Here is a 17,762-nt window from a genome sequence, read left to right as displayed (position 1 = left end):
TTTGTAAATGGTAATCAATAGTTTTTTTATTATTTTGTTTAAAGACCCCATAAACACAGTTAGAACACATAGAATTTACTGTTAATTATTTCACATGTCAGGCTTCACAAGGTCCGTGCTGTCAGAAGATTATTTTTGCGGTTCAGAACTGGCTGATTATTTAATTGTTAATATAAAATTCTGCCCAAACTAAATCATACACGGAGATAGAATTGTGTGAAGTTTAACAAATAAATGATGTGAAGTAAATAAAAGTATTGGGACACCTGACCTTTCCAGCCGTATATGGTTCTACTTTGAGGCACACAATTCTACAGAATCTTTGGATGCAGTAACAATAAAATTTCCCGTCAATTGAACTTGGAGACCCAAACCTGAACCAGCAGGACAATGCACCTTTACACCAAGCCAGCTTCATGAAGATCTGCTTTACATGGGTTCGAATGAAACATTTTGAGAGGTCTGGAATAGAGCTCTGACCTCAACTCACCTTTGGGATGAACTGGAACACTGACAAACAAAATCCCAGAAGAGTGGAGATTATTGGAATAGCACAAATAGACTAAATGTGGAATGAGATGTGAAAAAAGCCCATACAAATATTTTTCAGAAACTTTTGTCCTCAATAATATTATTCTATTAATAGATTGGTGTGTTAAGAGCAGTGGTGGGAGGGCAGGTCTTCTCTGCAGGCCTAAACACTATCAGAAGCACTGACTTACATTTACAACCTCAATTCTAATATTTGTTCCATGAAATTGTATTAATTTATTGCCAACAGTTTATTTTCTTTTTTACGTAGCGTTTTTCTTGCCTGCACTGCTTCCAGTGGATGTTAGATTTTTTGATTTAGATTTCAGCCTCTATGTGCTGCCATGTCAATCTAATCTGCCCAGAGCCTTTAAAGTCAGTACTGCTGGCCTTTTTACCTCAGTCTCTATAAGAAATAAATCTGTTTCTTTAACCAATTGGATTTTATATTCTCACAGAATAGCGTCACCATTTTCCGTTCCTCTGATTGGTTGGTCAGAGGGAAACTGTTACAGCCAAGTTCGACTGGCAAAACACATCTGTAGCGCTCTGCACACATTAATACATCTGAGTTAGACTTTTTTATGCCCACAATTGCTGATGGAGGAAGAGAAATTGATTTGGTCCCAGACATACTTAAAAATCCTTTTTCAATAAAAGCTAGACATCGTGAGGAGGTCAGCCAACCCTTAACTTGCTAGCTTGTCTCAGCCAGGGAAAGGGTTTGTTCTCCACTTCAAGACCAGTGAGGATCGGTGCAAATTATGACTTTGCATCTTTGTGAGTAGGTTGTATTTTATTTACATTTTTAAAGTTTTTGTCATGTTATTCGACAAATATTGATTCTGAACTGCTCCAGATGATGTAGGTGCACAGTTGCGGTTGTAGTGTAGAGGTTTGGAGTCTTAACTGGGTTTCTTGCTTTAGTAAAATGGTATTCACTCTCCATATGTGAAATTCCTCTCTCTGTAATGCCACACGTTTTTACAGTATGTTGCGTTTTTTGTATAGTATTGATGGTTTCTATAATCGTTACGTGATAGTGGTGGTATTATGAGGTGAATTAAGTCGGGAAAGTCCCCACTGAAGACCCTGGTACCAAATGCATGGTCCGCCACTGGTTAAGAGTAACAGAGTATTTTCACATAAACTGAGTTGATTAAAGAGTCTTGTGATAACAGTTATAATAGAAACATTATAGCCATAATAAATCATAGTACTTTGGATACTTAAGTACATTTGAAGGCAAATACTTTTGTACTTTTACACAAGGGAAAGATTAAAGGGAACATTTTTGCTTTTATTAGAGTCTTATTTTACCTACTGTATATCTACTTTTTACATGGTTTGTGCACTTCATCCACCACTGAAATATAATATAGTCTGGACAGTTTGGCGAACATGTTTGCTCTGATTTACATATTGCCAGAATGAAGGTGAATGTAGCATTGTATCAAGCCTCATTTCTCACTTCCACTACCAGTGTAGCTTTGGCAGTACACTTAGAGCTGTTGCCCTGTTGGAAGGTGAAACTGGCTTATTATTTATTGTTTGGCTCAACAGAAAGGAATTTTGTATGTAATCACAACTTTAAACCCCACCCTCTAACATTATGGGCTTAATTTCCATGTACTCAAACATTATATTTCCAGTTCTTTTTCATTACAGACTAAAATTACAGAGTGTAAGATGTGGAAAATTGTATTGGAGCTGCAGATATATTTAATGCCCTGAATTTAGTATGATGACTTTTTGCTGAAACTCTATTCTTTTCTTGTCTGTGGCTTTGGGAGGGGATTTAGTGCTGATCCTGGACCAGCTGCTAGATTCTGGTGCCATGGGGATTGCCTTTTTAGGAGACACCTGATCACTGGAACACAAAGAAGGCTTGGTGATAAGAGCCTGCTGGTTGTGTGTGGGGGTGTGTGTGTGAGAGAGATGAATAGGGCCCTGTTTTTTTTGGTCACTCTGAGGTAGTGAAGCCCAATCTGAAACATTACCAAACAAAGTAGATAAGCCTGGAAAAGCTTGGTAGCTCCTGTAGTGGTCCGGTCAAATATTTAACCAAGAACCCCAGCTCTTGCCTAGAGAGAAACATTTCTGTCGATGGTGTAGCTTTGTAGAGGCACCTGATGGAGAAATTCCAGGCTGCGATGGTCCTCTGTGCGGTAGGAGATTCCCTGGGATACCGCAAAGGCCGCTGGGAAAGCTGCATGTCAGGGTCTCAGATACAGAAAGAGCTCTCGGCTCTTGGCGGACTGGAAGCTCTTAAACTGGATTCAGAAAACTGGCCTTTGAGTGATGGAGCTCTGATGCACATGACCACAGCAGAGGCCCTTGTTACAGGTAAAGATGTGTCATCAGGTCAAACTCAACTACTCAAGCATGTAAGATTTGTAGAAAGAAAGGTTGGTTTTTATCTTCACTAATACTTTCATTTAACTTTGTGTTTCAGGATTTAGTAAGTAATAGAGACCAACATTAACCTGTGTGTTCAGTCTTGCCATAGACTTGTAATTTTAATGAAAGATTTCCCTTTGGAAGAATTTATTGTAGCTTGTTCTTCTTAGACACAACAGGAGCTACAGTGATTGAGTTGAGGATTTCATGTCAAATTAACATGAATGCATTTTAAACCTGTTTAAAATTAAATAATAATTGTTTAATATATTTAAAATAGTTTAATAAATGTTAAATTTAGTTTCTTATCATGTTTTTTAATAAAAAAAAAAGGAAAATAAGAGCAAGCCAGATGTAAATGTGTATGGTCCGATGGAGATACATTAGCAGGGTATGGGATTATTTCTCTAGATTTGCCATATAAAGCAGGAAAAAAGTCTCAGCGTATGCCTTGATCTCTTTTATCTCTCTCTTAACTCTGCATGTCCATTATTATGAGAATGGAATCATAAATTTGTTTAATCTGTAGATGCACTTACGGTAATGTATAAGTAATAGATAACCCTGACATCATTAAAACCTTGTGGTCAAAGTCAGAATCATCGTCCTTTATCATACACCTAAACTCCAGCTGTCTACAGCTCTGAGTCTTAACCAAGCTGGGAATAGAACTTAAGGGTGATCCTCCAAAATGGGACAATGGTGGCCATCGACCCAGTATAATCATTGGGTTATTTAAAGCATGCTGCAGATTATCTAACAGAACAGGACAGACTTTGGGTTTAGGTCCGTGTTTCTACTACTGAGAAAAACTCAGATCATTCTTCATATGTTGAGAATGGTTAAGATTAAGGGCAAGAGGTTAACTGCATAATCAGCTTCTCAATAATGTCTTGTAATTAGAACCCACCTAATCACCTCCACGGCTCCTCACCATCCCAGAACACATCAACAGCCACTAAGTGAAATCCTCCTGGAGTTATGTATGAGCTTGTTTTTTTTGGGATGTGGACAGACGGAATAGAGGGTGTGTGGCTACTGATGAGCCTCACTAATGCCCTGAAAGTATTTCTCTCTGACTGTTCCATACACACTATAGCTATATTTAGCTGGGCACACTAGTGCTCAGTTGCCTGGAATGCTAAGCATGCTAACACCACATAACAGCACAGAGATCGAAAAAAAGGATTCACTGTTCTGATGTGTGACATCATAAAGCAAAAAGTAGAGAAAATGTCAAAGTATGTGTATGCTGGATTGTGTTGCCAAGATTACTGGTGTCTGGAAGACTTATACAGAGAGGTTGTGCGCCTATATGTGGCTGCCATGGTGTCCCTTCAAGGCCGAACTCCCGACCCCAGCACAGTAGAAGCTTGTTCTCTCCTCAAACCTGATAACTACCTGCTGGCCTGGCATACGCCGTTTAATGAAAAAGGTACATCTTCATTCACAGCAGTGGTCCAGTCCTGTACTGGGTGAATGTATGAGTATTTACTTTGACCATGTTTGTATTTCCCATTGCTTACAGGCTCTGGTTTTGGAGCGGCCACAAAAGCTATGTGTGTGGGCATGCGCTACTGGCAGCCTGAAAGACTGGAAAACCTGGTGGAAGTGAGCATCGAAATCGGCCGGATGACCCATAACCACCCCATAGGTACCACATGGTCCTCATGTCACAAGTCATAGTATTATGACTAGCCAAGGAATCGACTTCCACTGGTATTGTCTAGTCATTTATTTAAAAAAAGTACTCAGACTGTAGTGAAAATTATTTATCTGTTTGGAAATACTGTATATCCTTCAGTGTTTCTTTTAAAGCCACACCCCAAAACACTTTCCTGGAAAGCTTGAATGCTAGTTATTGTGGAGATGGTGCATTCTTCCCATGCCATGCCTATTATGTTCTGTTTATGACTAAACTATATCTAATCTCTAGGTCACTGCTTTTTGATCTCAACATTCCAGTCATGTCCAATCCACACCACTGATATAAATCAAGATTTAAAAGCCTATTCTTTATATCAGCGGGTGTGCAGTTTACATTTTTCTATGCTGGAAATACACTATATGAACAAACATTGTATAATCTTGTGGACACCTGACCACAACCTTATTGTATGTGCTTTTTCGACACCTCATTTCTCTTTACACTCTTCTGGAAAGATAGCCACTAGATTTCCACTAGATTTTGGAGTGTGCTTGTGGAGATTTGGGCTCATTCAGCCATACGAGTGTTAGTAAAATCAGGTAGTGATGGAGGGTGAGGTGAGGAAACCTGAGGTGGAGTCATCGTTCCAATTCATCCCAAAGGTGTTTAATAGGGTTGATGGTCAGAGCTATATAGAAGGCAACTCGAGATCTTTCACTCCAACTCATATAAACCATTTGTGTACATCGGCATTGTCATGCTGGAACAGGTTTGGGTCTCCTAGTTCCTAGTTCTCCAAGTAAGTGAAAATGTAATGCTATGACATTACAATTGTGTGTCTCCAACTTTGTGGTAACAGTTTGGGGATCAACCACATATGGCTGAAGAAGTCAGGGGACAAAATACTTTATTCCAAATAATATACAAGCATTGTTTTGGTTGCAAAAATCCTACAATCAAAATGACACCCTATTACATGACTAATTTATAAGGGTGGGGGCAAGCAGAAATCTTTCACTTTAACTTTATTTTATTGGAATTTAATATTTTATTAAATTCATTGCAATCTAATAACAATATGACATTTAATCGTTAATAAACAGTTATTAATAACTGAATGTTTAAATACTATGCTGAAGAAAAGAACTTTATCATTCGGTTAGTTAAAATTTAAACTTCAATGGATTCTAATTTTGTACATCTTCTATGTACAGGCTTTTTGGGATCTCTTTGTTCTGCCCTATTTGCTTCATATGCAGTCCAAGGAAAGCCATTGGTGAACTGGGGTCGTGATCTCATGAAGGTGATCCCCAAGGCTGAAGATTACTGCAGAAAGACTATACGCCACTTCGCAGGTTTGGTAACTAAGAACAATGCTGCAACAAAAAAAAACTTACACACGATATCTAACATTAAAAGTACAATCCCAGTTCTACAGATGTTGGGACACTGTGTTAAATGTAAATAAAAACAGAATGCAACGATTATGCAAACATCATAAACCCATATTTTGAGCCCATATTAAACTGAGTAAATGTACCAGTACAATTCTGAGGAAAATCTAGAAAGTTTTTAATTTGATGATGGCAACACATCTAAAAAAAAGTTGGGACACAGGGCAACAAAAGGCTGGAAAAGTAGGTACATTTTGCAACTATTTGTTAATTATTTAAGTTAATTAGAAACAGGTATGATTGGGTGTAAAAAGTTTATCTTAAAGAGGCAGAGTCTCTCAGAAGTAACAATGGGTGTTGAATACCATCAAACAATTTAAGAATTTGGAGAAATCTTTGTGTGCAAGGGACAAAAGTTGAAAACCAATATTGAATTTGAAATCACTGCACTTAGAAATCAATTGAATAAAATTTTTCAGATGAATTGGTCAGATGAAATAAAATTTTTAATTATTTTTGGAAAACATGGATGAGGGATCATCTGGCTTGTAATCAGTGCTCAGGTTTGGAACTGTCTATGGAATAGGCACAATTGGAAAAGCAGCATCAATGCTGTGAAGTATGTATAGGTTTTATAAGCAATAAATGTTTTCATCTGGACGTTTTTTTTCTTCAACAAGACAATGCTAAACTGCATACTGCGTTTTTTTACAATAGCATTTCTTTGTAGTAGAGTCCGGGTGCTGAGGTGACCTGCCTGCAGTCTAGACCTTCCACTAACTGAAAGCATTTGCTGTGTTGTGAAGTGGAAAATATGATAAAGAAGACCAAGGACTGTTGAACAACTGAAATCCTGTATCAGAAACAAATGGGACATTTGGAAAAAAAACAGAATTGATTTTTTACATAAAATGGTTCAGTCCCTCAGTTTAAATAATTAATAAAATAAATAATTAATATGATTTCTATGTTCTATTGTAAATAAAATATATTTTTTTATAAGTATTGCACATCATTGCATTCTGTTTTTATATTCATTTTACACAGCATTTGAACTTTTTTGGAATTGGGGTTGTATATCTAACCTGTTATACATTAATTCATGTAAGAATTTGCATAATCTTTTGGCAATAAGTTTTCATCTGGCCACTTTATTAGGAACGCCTGCACACAATGTTATATTCTGTTATCATAGCCCATCTGCCTTAAGGTTTGTCTTCTTGAGCATTCTAGCATGCTTAGGTGAGTTAACATCACCTTAATTAAACCAGTGTGAACACAAAATGGGATGTTTTTGAACATACTCAAACCATTCTTTCTGAGACCATCAACCCTGCCATAGTTAAATATACTGAGATCACATTCTCCTTTTCTGATATTTGCAGTGAACACTGGCTGACTGAATAACTTTGTAAACAGTATAGGTGAGCATGAAGTAAAGTGAGCATTAGATCAAGTCAAGTCAAGTGGCTTTTATTGTTATCCCAGACATATGCACTATTGTACAGAGTAAAATAAAACAACATTCCCCCAAGACTAAGATGATGCATGAAATAAATACAAGATGATGCAATAGACAATATGAACTGGTACTATAAATAAAGTGCACAACAACAACAACATTTAGTGCAAACACAACAAAATGAGACAATAAACACAGTGACCAAACGCACTCACCAGTACAGTAACTGTAAAATGGATCAGTATGTAATACTGTAAAAGCAACTTTTCCTAAACCCTACTCACTGTGTAAATAATCTTTTTTCAGAATACCAGGAGAAATGGTTTTACTTTGAAGCCAAGTGGCAGTTCTATTTGCAGGAGAGAGGGATCGAGGAGGAGGGACAAAAAAGCCTATCTTTCCTAATACATATGATGCAGATGAGATGGATAAGGTAAAGCCTTAATTCCATATGTTATTATACACCTCGAATTGTGAAATATACAGGCATAGGTATGTACTTTAAGTTTTGATTTGTTAGATTAGACTGTGAGATATGGTTTCTGGATAGCGGCTAATGCTAACGCTATTGATTTTTTTGCTTTTTCAAGCATGCGCAAAACAAATCGTATTTCTGGTACTGAGTAAGTAGCCACAGTGACACTGCCCTAATTCTAGTTTCTTTTTTATGCCCCTGGCAGTGTTGTGTATGGTTTCAAGTTTGATAATAATTGCAGTCCGTCAATTAATACATTCCTGAGATCTTAACTATGTTCTGCACGTCAAAAGGACTGCATTCAGTACCAAACCCGAAAACCCTGTACCGAAAAGTTTCCATATGAATACATGTACTGTTACAATTCTCTCATACTGACCACTAGATGTTTAACATGGTGCCTCATGGCACAGAACTCTCTGAGGATCTAAGAATTTAAATTGTTGCTCTCCACAAAAATGGCGGAGGCTATAAGAAGCTCAGTAACACCCTGAAACATAGTTACAGTGCAGTGACCAAGGTCATACAGAGGTTTTCCAAGACAGGTTCCATTTGGATAAGGCCTCAAAAAACAGATACATGAGTGCTGCAGCATTGCTTTAGAGGTTGCAGAAGCATAGGGTCCACTTGTCAGTACTCAGACCGTACGCTGGACATGGCAACAAGTCGGTTTGCATGGAAGTCGTCCCAAAAGGAGCCTCTTCTGAAGTTGGTTTACAATAAAACCCACAATCATTTTGCTAAATGTGACCTGTCCAAGAGCATGAATTACTGGAACCATGTCCTGTGGTCTGATGAGACTAAAATAAACTTGTTTGGATCAGATGGTGTCCAGCATGTGTAGCGACACCCTGGTGAGGAGAACCAAGAAAATTGTGCCTTGCCTACAGTCAAGCATGGTGGTGGTAGCATCATGGTCTGGGGCTGTATGAGTGCTGCTATTATTGCTGGTATTGGAGAGCTGTGGTTCATTATAGGAAACATGGATTCCCACATGTACTGTGCCTGATGATCCCAGCAACAACCTGTGCAGCTCTGGTGAATTTCATACACAGGAGGATTAAGGCAGTGTGTTCAGAGGGTGTACTCACTCTGGTTGCCAGCTATTTTGACAATAATGGCTGTATGTTGAGTTATTTTCATATAATAATTTTCAAATCATTTTTTTATATCATTTTTATCATTCTTCATAAAAGATGCCAGCCAGTATTTAAAAGAAGATATTCTAGACTGTGTGTATATGTGTGTCTATGACTTTGTATACATAACACAACCACAACTAGTGTATTTAAGATTTAAGGAAGATGCCTGAAACACGTTTAAGTATGGATATGAAATATGAAAATAAAGACCAAACTAGGTGAAGCATGATGGTGTAGAACATAATACTGCTGCCTTTTAGGAGTAATCAGTACTGTTACAGTAGTTGACTGTAGTCAGTTTGATCCTGAGCTCAGGTTACAGTCTTGGTGGGATTTTGCATGTTCTGCATAGGATTCCTCTGAGTTTCTTGCCTAAAACATGCTGGATGGTCAGGGATAATCTGTCTAGAGTGCATTCCCAATGTAGCATCATGATTCTTTGGATAGGCTCTAAATATACAAGATAAGATGCTTAATGAAAATAAACGAATGACATGACAAACTAACTAACATGACCAGTTTTTGAAGTCAGCTGTGATGCCCATAGGTGCAGGCAACCAGAATATTGCATAGACCTCCAGCATGAAATGTTGTTAACTTCAAATATAGTTTTTATGTGTAAAAGTAATTATACTGCATCTCTCACAGTTGTATAAGAGTTGGAGTTCAGAAGGTCGAGGAGGGCATAGAGGCCATGATGCACCCATGATCGCCTACGATGCTCTGCTGGCTGCAGGCTCGGACTGGGGCGAGCTGTGCAAAAGGGCCATGTTTCATGGAGGTAAATTGTCATTATTAACCCAGAACCAAAATTACTTTTAAAAAAGTATAAAGAGGGTAGAAATATAATATTTATTGTTTAGAGCAACATTTTAAATAAGCACAAAGTTTGTATTCATTGCTAATTTTCACTAAGACGATATACAGGTGCATCTCAATAAATTAGAATATCATTTAAAGGTGATTTATTTTAGTAATTCAATACAAAAAGTGAAACTTGTATATTATATAGATTCATTACACACATACTGATATATTTCTATTTCTTTTTATTTTGATAATTATGGCTTACAGCTAATAAAAACCCAAAATTCAGTATGTAAGAAAATTAGAATATGGTGAAAAAGTTCAATATTGGAGACTCGTGGTGTCACACTCTAATCAGCTCATTAAATCCAAACACCTACAAAAGGTTTCCTGAGCCTTTAAATGGAGTCTCAGTCTGGTTCAGGCTTCACAATCATTAGGAAGCCTGCTGACTTGACAGTTGTCCAGATGACGATCATTGACACCCTGCACATGGAGGGTGAGACACAAAAGGTCATCGCTAAAGAAGCTGCTGTACACAGAGTGCTGTATCCAAGCACATTTATGGAAAGTTGAATGGAAGAAAAAATGTGGTACAAAAAGGTGAAACAAAGCCCATTTGGGGAGATTTACAAAGAGTGAACTGCATTTGGAGTCAGTGCATCAAGAGCCTCCACACACAGACTTATCAATGGGCTACAACTGATGGATTCCTTGTGTAAAACCACTCCTGAACCAGAGACAACATCAGAGGTGTCTTACCTGTGCAAAGGACAAAAAGGACTGGACTGTTGCTTAGTGGGACAAAGTTGTCTTTTCAGATGAAAGAAAATAAAATTTAGCATTTCATTTGGTAATCAAGGTCCCAGAGTCTGGAGGAAGAGAGGAATAGCACAGAATCCAAGTTGCTTGAGGTCCAGTGTAAAGTTTGCACAGTCAGAGGTGGTTTGAGGAGTCGTGTCATCTGCTGGTGTTGGTGCTTTATCAAGTCTAAGGTCAGCACAGCTGTCTACCAGGAAATTTTGGAGCACTTCATGCTTCCCCCTCTGCTGACCAGCTTAATGGAGATGCTGATTTCAATTTCCAGCAGGATTTGGAACCTGCCCACACTGCCAAAAGTACTAATACCTGGTGTAAGGACCATTGTATCCATGTTCTTGATTGGCCAGCAAACTCGCCCAACCTAAACCCAATGGAGAATCCATGGGGTATTGTAAAGTGGAAGATATGAGACACCAGACCCAACAACCTAGAAGAGCTAAAGGCTGCTATCAGAGCAACCTGGGCTTCTATAACACATAAGCAGCGTCACAGACCGATCGCCTCCATGTCACACCGCATTATTTCAGTAATTCATGCAAAAGGAGCCACGACCGAGTATTGAGTTGGTACATGTTCATACCTTTCAGTAGTCCCACATTTCTGTGTTAAATCTTATATTTGTATTTATTATAATTTTTTTTATTGGTTTTATATCTAAATAATATTCTAATTTTCTGAGATACTGAATTCTGGGTTTTCATTAGCTGTGAGCCAAAATCATCAAAATTTAAAGAAATAAAGACTTGAAATATATCAGTCTGTGTGTGATGAATTTATATAATATACGTGTTTCACTTTTTGTATTAAATTACTTTTTAATAATATTCTAATTTATTAAGATGCACCTGTATGTAAATTAATTTTAGTGATAATTTTTGTTTAACATACAAACAAAAGAGGATTGTCTGCCCCAAAGATTTTTGATATCTGCATGTATTTATGTATAATCAAGTAATTAAATAATTATTATTTAACAAGATGTATAAATAAAGAAATCTTGACACTAAAACTGTTCCAGGGGAGAGCAGTGCTACAGGTCTGATTGCTGGATGTCTCTATGGCCTGCTTTATGGATTGAAACACGTGCCTTCAGGACTGTACCAAAACCTCGAAAAGAAGGAAAAACTAGAAGCGCTTGGCGTCAAACTGTACCACACGGCATCTGCGGAAAAGAATCTAGAGAAGTAACAGCTCTGCTCCTCACCTTCTTGTTCACACGTAGAGTTGACATGGTTCACAAGCTGCACAGATACACACCCCTCCTGTACCTTTTCTCGGCATTCGGTTTGCTCTGACACTATCATCCTTTGTCCGTTAAAAGTTTGGTAAGTTATTAAAGCTTGTTAGGACTGCTAATTTCCACTAAGTCGATATATATAAATGAATTGCTATTTCAATGATAATGGATGTAAAATATATTTATCAGGAGTTGTGCCAATTTTTGATGTCTGCTTAATCTATAGTAAATAAATAGCACGTGTGCATGTTGGGATGTGAGTATATAATGTAAATTAAAAGACATTAAACAAATCTGACTTTTTAATATATTTTATTTAAAATTTTACTCCTAATTGCAATACCACACAGCTAATTAAATAGTATTCCTACTTGTCTAAACATCTGACTTTTCACACAACATGATATAATGTTCTGATTTTTCATCAATCTCAGAGGATTTCCCAGTAAAAATAGTCTGAGGCAAAGATTGAATATCTAAAATGCAGTGTGAAACCTCAGAGTCCTTAAAAAAAACCTAAACCTTCTCTTTCCCTGGTATGTCCCTGATTAAACCTAACCATCATCTAGCTCAAATGCACAAAGCTTTACAGCAGAGGCTCTGATTCTTACAGAATAACCAAGTCCCCCATTCATGTCTTGTTTTTGCTATATTGGGGCCTCTGTACAAAAAAAAGCTGTTACAGATACGCTATTGAGGATCTATGAGTATAAAGAATGGCTTTTTTGTTTCATACAGAGCAGAACAGGAAAGACCTCAAGGAGTCATTTCTCTAGAGAACAACATAGCAGTAAATGGCAGGACACTTAAACAGCTAATCTTGGAACACTTAACCGGTCCAGTGGTCCGAGAGATTCTGGACACTCTGTTGCAATATATTACCCAGGAGTTGCCAAGGCTGGGCACAGATACCCAGAAGAGGCCTGTAAATAAGGACACCATGAATAAGAATATTAAGAAACCAGGAGTTCGTCAACCTACCAGCTTTCAGCTTCTTCAATCCAAGTATATGTTGAGCAACCCCAAGCCGGCTTTGACACACAGAAGAGAAGTGGGCACTTTAAAATTAAAACAAGTCTACAAATTAATGAAAATGGACAAACCCATCAATGAAACAGGGCAAGAAAGGAAGGGAGCGAGACTCAAGGTGCGAGACATGATTGCCAGATTTGCAGCGGTTGAGCAGAAGAAGACGAAGTTCGAGACTAGAGACTTGGCCAGACATGTTAACCAGGGTCCTGTTTTATCGAATGTGATCAAGAGACTTAAGGATCTGCCAAACTTGCAAAAAAGAAATGGTTTGAACGAGCATAAGATGCCAGAGTGTGCAATAAAGTATAACACATTGGGGATAAAGAAAGCAGCTAAGCAAAAGGAAGCGCCTAAACAAAAGAAAGCTCAAGGTTTATTTATTCTTGACAAGCAGGAGAAACAGGTGATAAGTAAGTCTGCCAGCTTAAAGAAACACAGCATTAGCCTGGGGGAACAGCCAAGTCCATTGGCTGTAGTAAAATGCTCACCGTACAACTTACTCGAGACTGAACAAGACCTTGTGTGTTTATCTCTGACTCAGCGGTATGGAAAAGTCCAAAGGATTTTCTCAGATCTTTGTTGGTGAACTCCCAACCTGAGCCAGAGTATGGACTTCTTGTAATTGAGAGCCCACTGGAATGGAATCTACCAACAGTCTTACCACACCCTAATATTTGGGAACTGTCCTGTTCAACAAGAGTACGTTTGGATCATTGCCACCACAAACAGAACTTACTGGAGCTACAGCCTCATAATAATAGCACAGAGGTGCCATGCCCTGACCAGGCAGGAATACAAACCATGAAGCACTTTTCCTCTGATATTCAGCATAAGATGCACCAGGAGATCCTTCAGAATGGTACAGCTAAGTTTGCTCAATATAAAGATCAGCGTTCAGAAGATTGTCGCAAAATACCTATAAACCGTACTTCTCTAATCATACAAACAGCCAGTGAATCTTATTTACCATGGCAGTGCATGATTCCCAGTCTTTTGTCAGATGTACTGGTAGGTAAACCCATTAGGATTGACAGTGAGACTCTGGAGCCCATGACCTCTTCTACATCATTATTCACGCCAGTAAAACCAATAAAGAGCACAACATTTGAGCATTGTGACAAACATATGTCCCAAGACACAACTCAACATCTAACCTCATGTACAAGAAAAGCCTGCAAAGATTCGAATCATGCTAGTAATGACAATGAACAAGATTTCCCTAATTTCTCAGGAAAACCTGTACTAAACCAAATGATTCCAGAAGGCAATTCATGCAGCCAGACGACATCAAACAGTCAACCTTCGCAAATGATGAAGAATGAACAAAATCTACCTTCACTAAAAGAAAGTCCAAAATACACAACATTTAATTATAATGATCCCTCTGCAATGAGGACTTACGTACCAAAGACTATTCATTTCACCGATACCTTCAACTTCTAAATTCTCAACATGCATTAGACAATGAGGAGTTTATTCTTATTGCAGGCAGCATCGAGTCAACACACAAGATATATTGAACACAATATGGCTATCAGCGGTCCATCACCTCAAACTTCTTAAAGACATGGTTTGCCAAGGTTGGAGTGAAAGAACTTGCGTGTCCTACACAAAACCCTGACCTCAAATCTTTGGAAAGAATTGGAACACTATTGTACTCCAGGCCTCCTCACCCAACATCAGTGCCTGACGATAGAAATGCACTTGTAGCTACAGTATATGAATATAATCCTGATAGCCAAAATCTAGTGGGAATCCTTCACAGAAGAGTGGAAGTTACAACAGTAAAGGGGGATTAAATATTAAATCACATAGTGATGTCCACAAACCTCTGGCTATGTAGTGTACATAAAAGAAGTTTCAAAGTGCATTCTGTTTACTGAAGGGTAAAAGACAATGGGATGTAGAGCTATAAATTTATGAACCATGTTCTTCTGAGGCCAATAGGTAAAAAGAAAAGAACTTTACAGCACAGTGTTCTTTCTTCAAAATTATTATTATTTTTTAATATTCCAGTGATGCTAGAGTCACAGTCATGTTACAGCACTGTAGGAATACAGAGGGTTGAGGGCCTTGCTCAAGGGCCCCAAGAGTGTCAGCTTGGCTATCCTAGGGCTTGAACTGCTGACCTTCGAATCAGTAACCTCAGTAAACCACTGAGCTTCCACTTACACCAATAACAACCAAGATGGTTCCTATGTATTATATAGGATTGATATTTATGTCTTAATATCATATCTCACTGAAGTGATAGTATATAGAAAAAACTTTAAAAGAAAAAAATACATTTTAACTGAATATACAGTACATACCAGATATGAATGTATTTCAGTATATACAAATAAGTAAGTGCGTTTCGTGACCATGTGTACTGTGAAACATCAAAACCTTACTGTTCCAATATTTGTGAAGGGCATTGTAAGCACTCCGCTCCACCTCCTGTAGGACTTTCAAACCAAAATAATTAACAATATAAAGCAGTTAGAGCTTTGACCTCAGCTATTATATGTAATGATGCTCAGTAAATAAAGTGAGGTAATGGAAATTCCAGTGGGAGGTTCTGTAATATGAGCAACACACCCGGTTCACGAGGGAGTGGTTCTGTAGAGCTTGTCGAAGGAAAAAGAGGCTATTATTTATGTACATCATTGTCTAAAGCAGATTTAAGAACATGAATGTAAAAGCATCTGGCGATTAATACGTCTTTACTGTTCGTTTATTATAGATATTTAATATTGCATATGTGTGTTTTCTTTTTCAAGGTTAAACCTCTTATACCTCGGTCTGTTTGCTCTTCATGTGATTAACGACAGAGCTATTTGTTGAGACACACCTGGCCCAGTTTTCCCAAAGCAACATAATAAAAGCTAACCCTGTCATTTTCTTTGCACAACCATTTGGAAATATCATGCTATATATATATATATATATATATATATATATATATATATATATATATATATATATATATATATATATAAACAATTCAATATCTACAAAAACAAACAATGGTATGGTGTTTTGTCCCAGATAAACTCAGATTTAATTCTAGGAATAGGCGAAATCTGTTTCCTGAAAACTGACCTGGATCCCAGTTAATCTGACAAGGTTTTTCTCCAAGAATACTTTTTCTTTATGAACCATGAATAATTAGAAATGTCTTTTCCACTGAGGAGTTGAATTCCAAAAGGCAATGAGGAATGCACCTGGTACCTAACAGTCCACTGATAAGTGTTACCTAAAATCTTACGCATTGCAGAGAAATTCTTTTCACTTGCACAGATAACTTTTTCTTTACAATCAGAAGACCACCTTAGGTGTAATAATAACAGAAATATTCTTGAAATCCTACATCCCTGTTTAAATCAGGCCATTTAGGTGCTTCATAAACTAAAATTAAAGCTCTCAAGAGACACTTTCCACTTTTTGTTATAATATGTTAAACATGAAATAATTATTAACCAATGCTTCATGAAGTCTTCTGGGCTAGTGAATATGACACTAATCTCTATTCAGCCTGTTTACACAACAGCAGAAGGATGAGAAGAGGAAGAAGGAGGAGCATGTATGGTATCATTCTCTCTGTCACTCTCTATCAAGTTAAATCTATTGAGTTAAACATGCTCTTAAGGTAACAATGACCAGTGTTCTTGTCCCTTTCTTCTTTTTGGATCCGCCTGATCCATCCCGATGATGGTTACAAGGAAAAACGCTTGCAAGGAAAAACTCCATGAGATGGAATAAGGAAGAAACCTTGAGAAGAACCAGATTCGAAAGGGAACCCTTCCTCATCTGGGTGACACCGATTGTCCATTCATTCTGTAATTATCTGCCCATCAATGAACAATTCACTGAACATGGATATTCAGTGTCCCCCTTATTAGGATGGGTTCCGTTTTGAGTCTGGTTCCTCTCTGGGTTTCTTCCATCTCAGGGAGTTTTTCCTTGCCACTGTCACCAGTGGCTTGCTCATTAGGATAAACTAATATGCACCAATATATAAATGTAAATGTTATAGTCTCTTTACCTCTTTAAAGCTGCTTTGGGTCAATGTTCATTTTTTATAAACACTATACAAATCAATTGAATTGAAATAGTGGAAATGGTGTTCATTAAAAAATGGGATCATATAATTCATGAAATTTGATTATGGACAAATTGTGATAAGTTCCAGAGACTCAAATGTCTGTGATGTGCCTGTTAAAGCCTAATTTTACTGCAAACATCATCTTAAAACAGTGTCTTTCAGCACAATGGTTTTTACACACGATTCCGCGGGGCGGAAAAGCTTCTCGAGACATCGTAAGTACGAAATATTGAGAGGGACAAGCCTCAAAATAGATTTTGCTCTACGTGACGGTGATCGTGATACCAGAATATAAATTGTTTCCGAATAAACAATGCTAAATGTGTTGAAAGGATATTCAGAGTGTATTATGAATGGAATAGAAAAGAGTACTGTCTTTATTATTACAGGTGCACTTCTTAAGCACAAGTGAGAAGGCAGATGAGACTTTGGTTCTCCTAAAAAAAGCGGGGAAATGTGAGTTTGTTTTTTTACATGGATATTGTAAAAAGGTGTAATATTGGTTAAAAAAATTTTTTTAAGTAATATTAATACTATTGTAAAATAATTATTATAAAAGTAATAGTAAATAGGATAACTTGTGTCCTGAACGCGTTTAATGTTGAAATAAATTTAATTTAAGACTGGGATCCCTGACTTGGGCCCCCTTTGAGGGCGCTGTGTGCCTGAGCAATTTGTTTTGCTTCCGGGAGGGGCGTGGCCTAAGGCCCCGCCTCCGCGCTTTG

At 37.7% G+C, this 17,762-nt stretch overlaps 1 protein-coding gene across 1 annotated transcript; it reads left to right on the top strand.

Annotated features, from left to right (window-relative positions):
• The first annotated feature begins 2,459 nt into the window (after positions 1–2,459).
• On the top strand, positions 2,460–12,211 carry adprhl1 (ADP-ribosylhydrolase like 1). The gene is given in 8 exon segments (XM_046838421.1): positions 2,460–2,877; positions 4,202–4,366; positions 4,460–4,585; positions 5,794–5,934; positions 7,742–7,819; positions 7,822–7,868; positions 9,701–9,833; positions 11,700–12,211. Coding segments are annotated over 8 exon segments (1,074 nt in total). The 5' UTR covers positions 2,460–2,663; the 3' UTR covers positions 11,870–12,211.
• The last annotated feature ends 5,551 nt before the right edge of the window (positions 12,212–17,762 follow it).

The sequence above is a fragment of the Silurus meridionalis genome, chromosome 24 (genome assembly GCF_014805685.1).
Source record: "Silurus meridionalis isolate SWU-2019-XX chromosome 24, ASM1480568v1, whole genome shotgun sequence".
Taxonomy (NCBI): Eukaryota; Metazoa; Chordata; class Actinopteri; order Siluriformes; family Siluridae; genus Silurus; species Silurus meridionalis.
The sequence above is the reverse complement of the archived record's forward strand: the minus strand, read 5'-3'. Positions and strand labels throughout refer to the sequence as shown.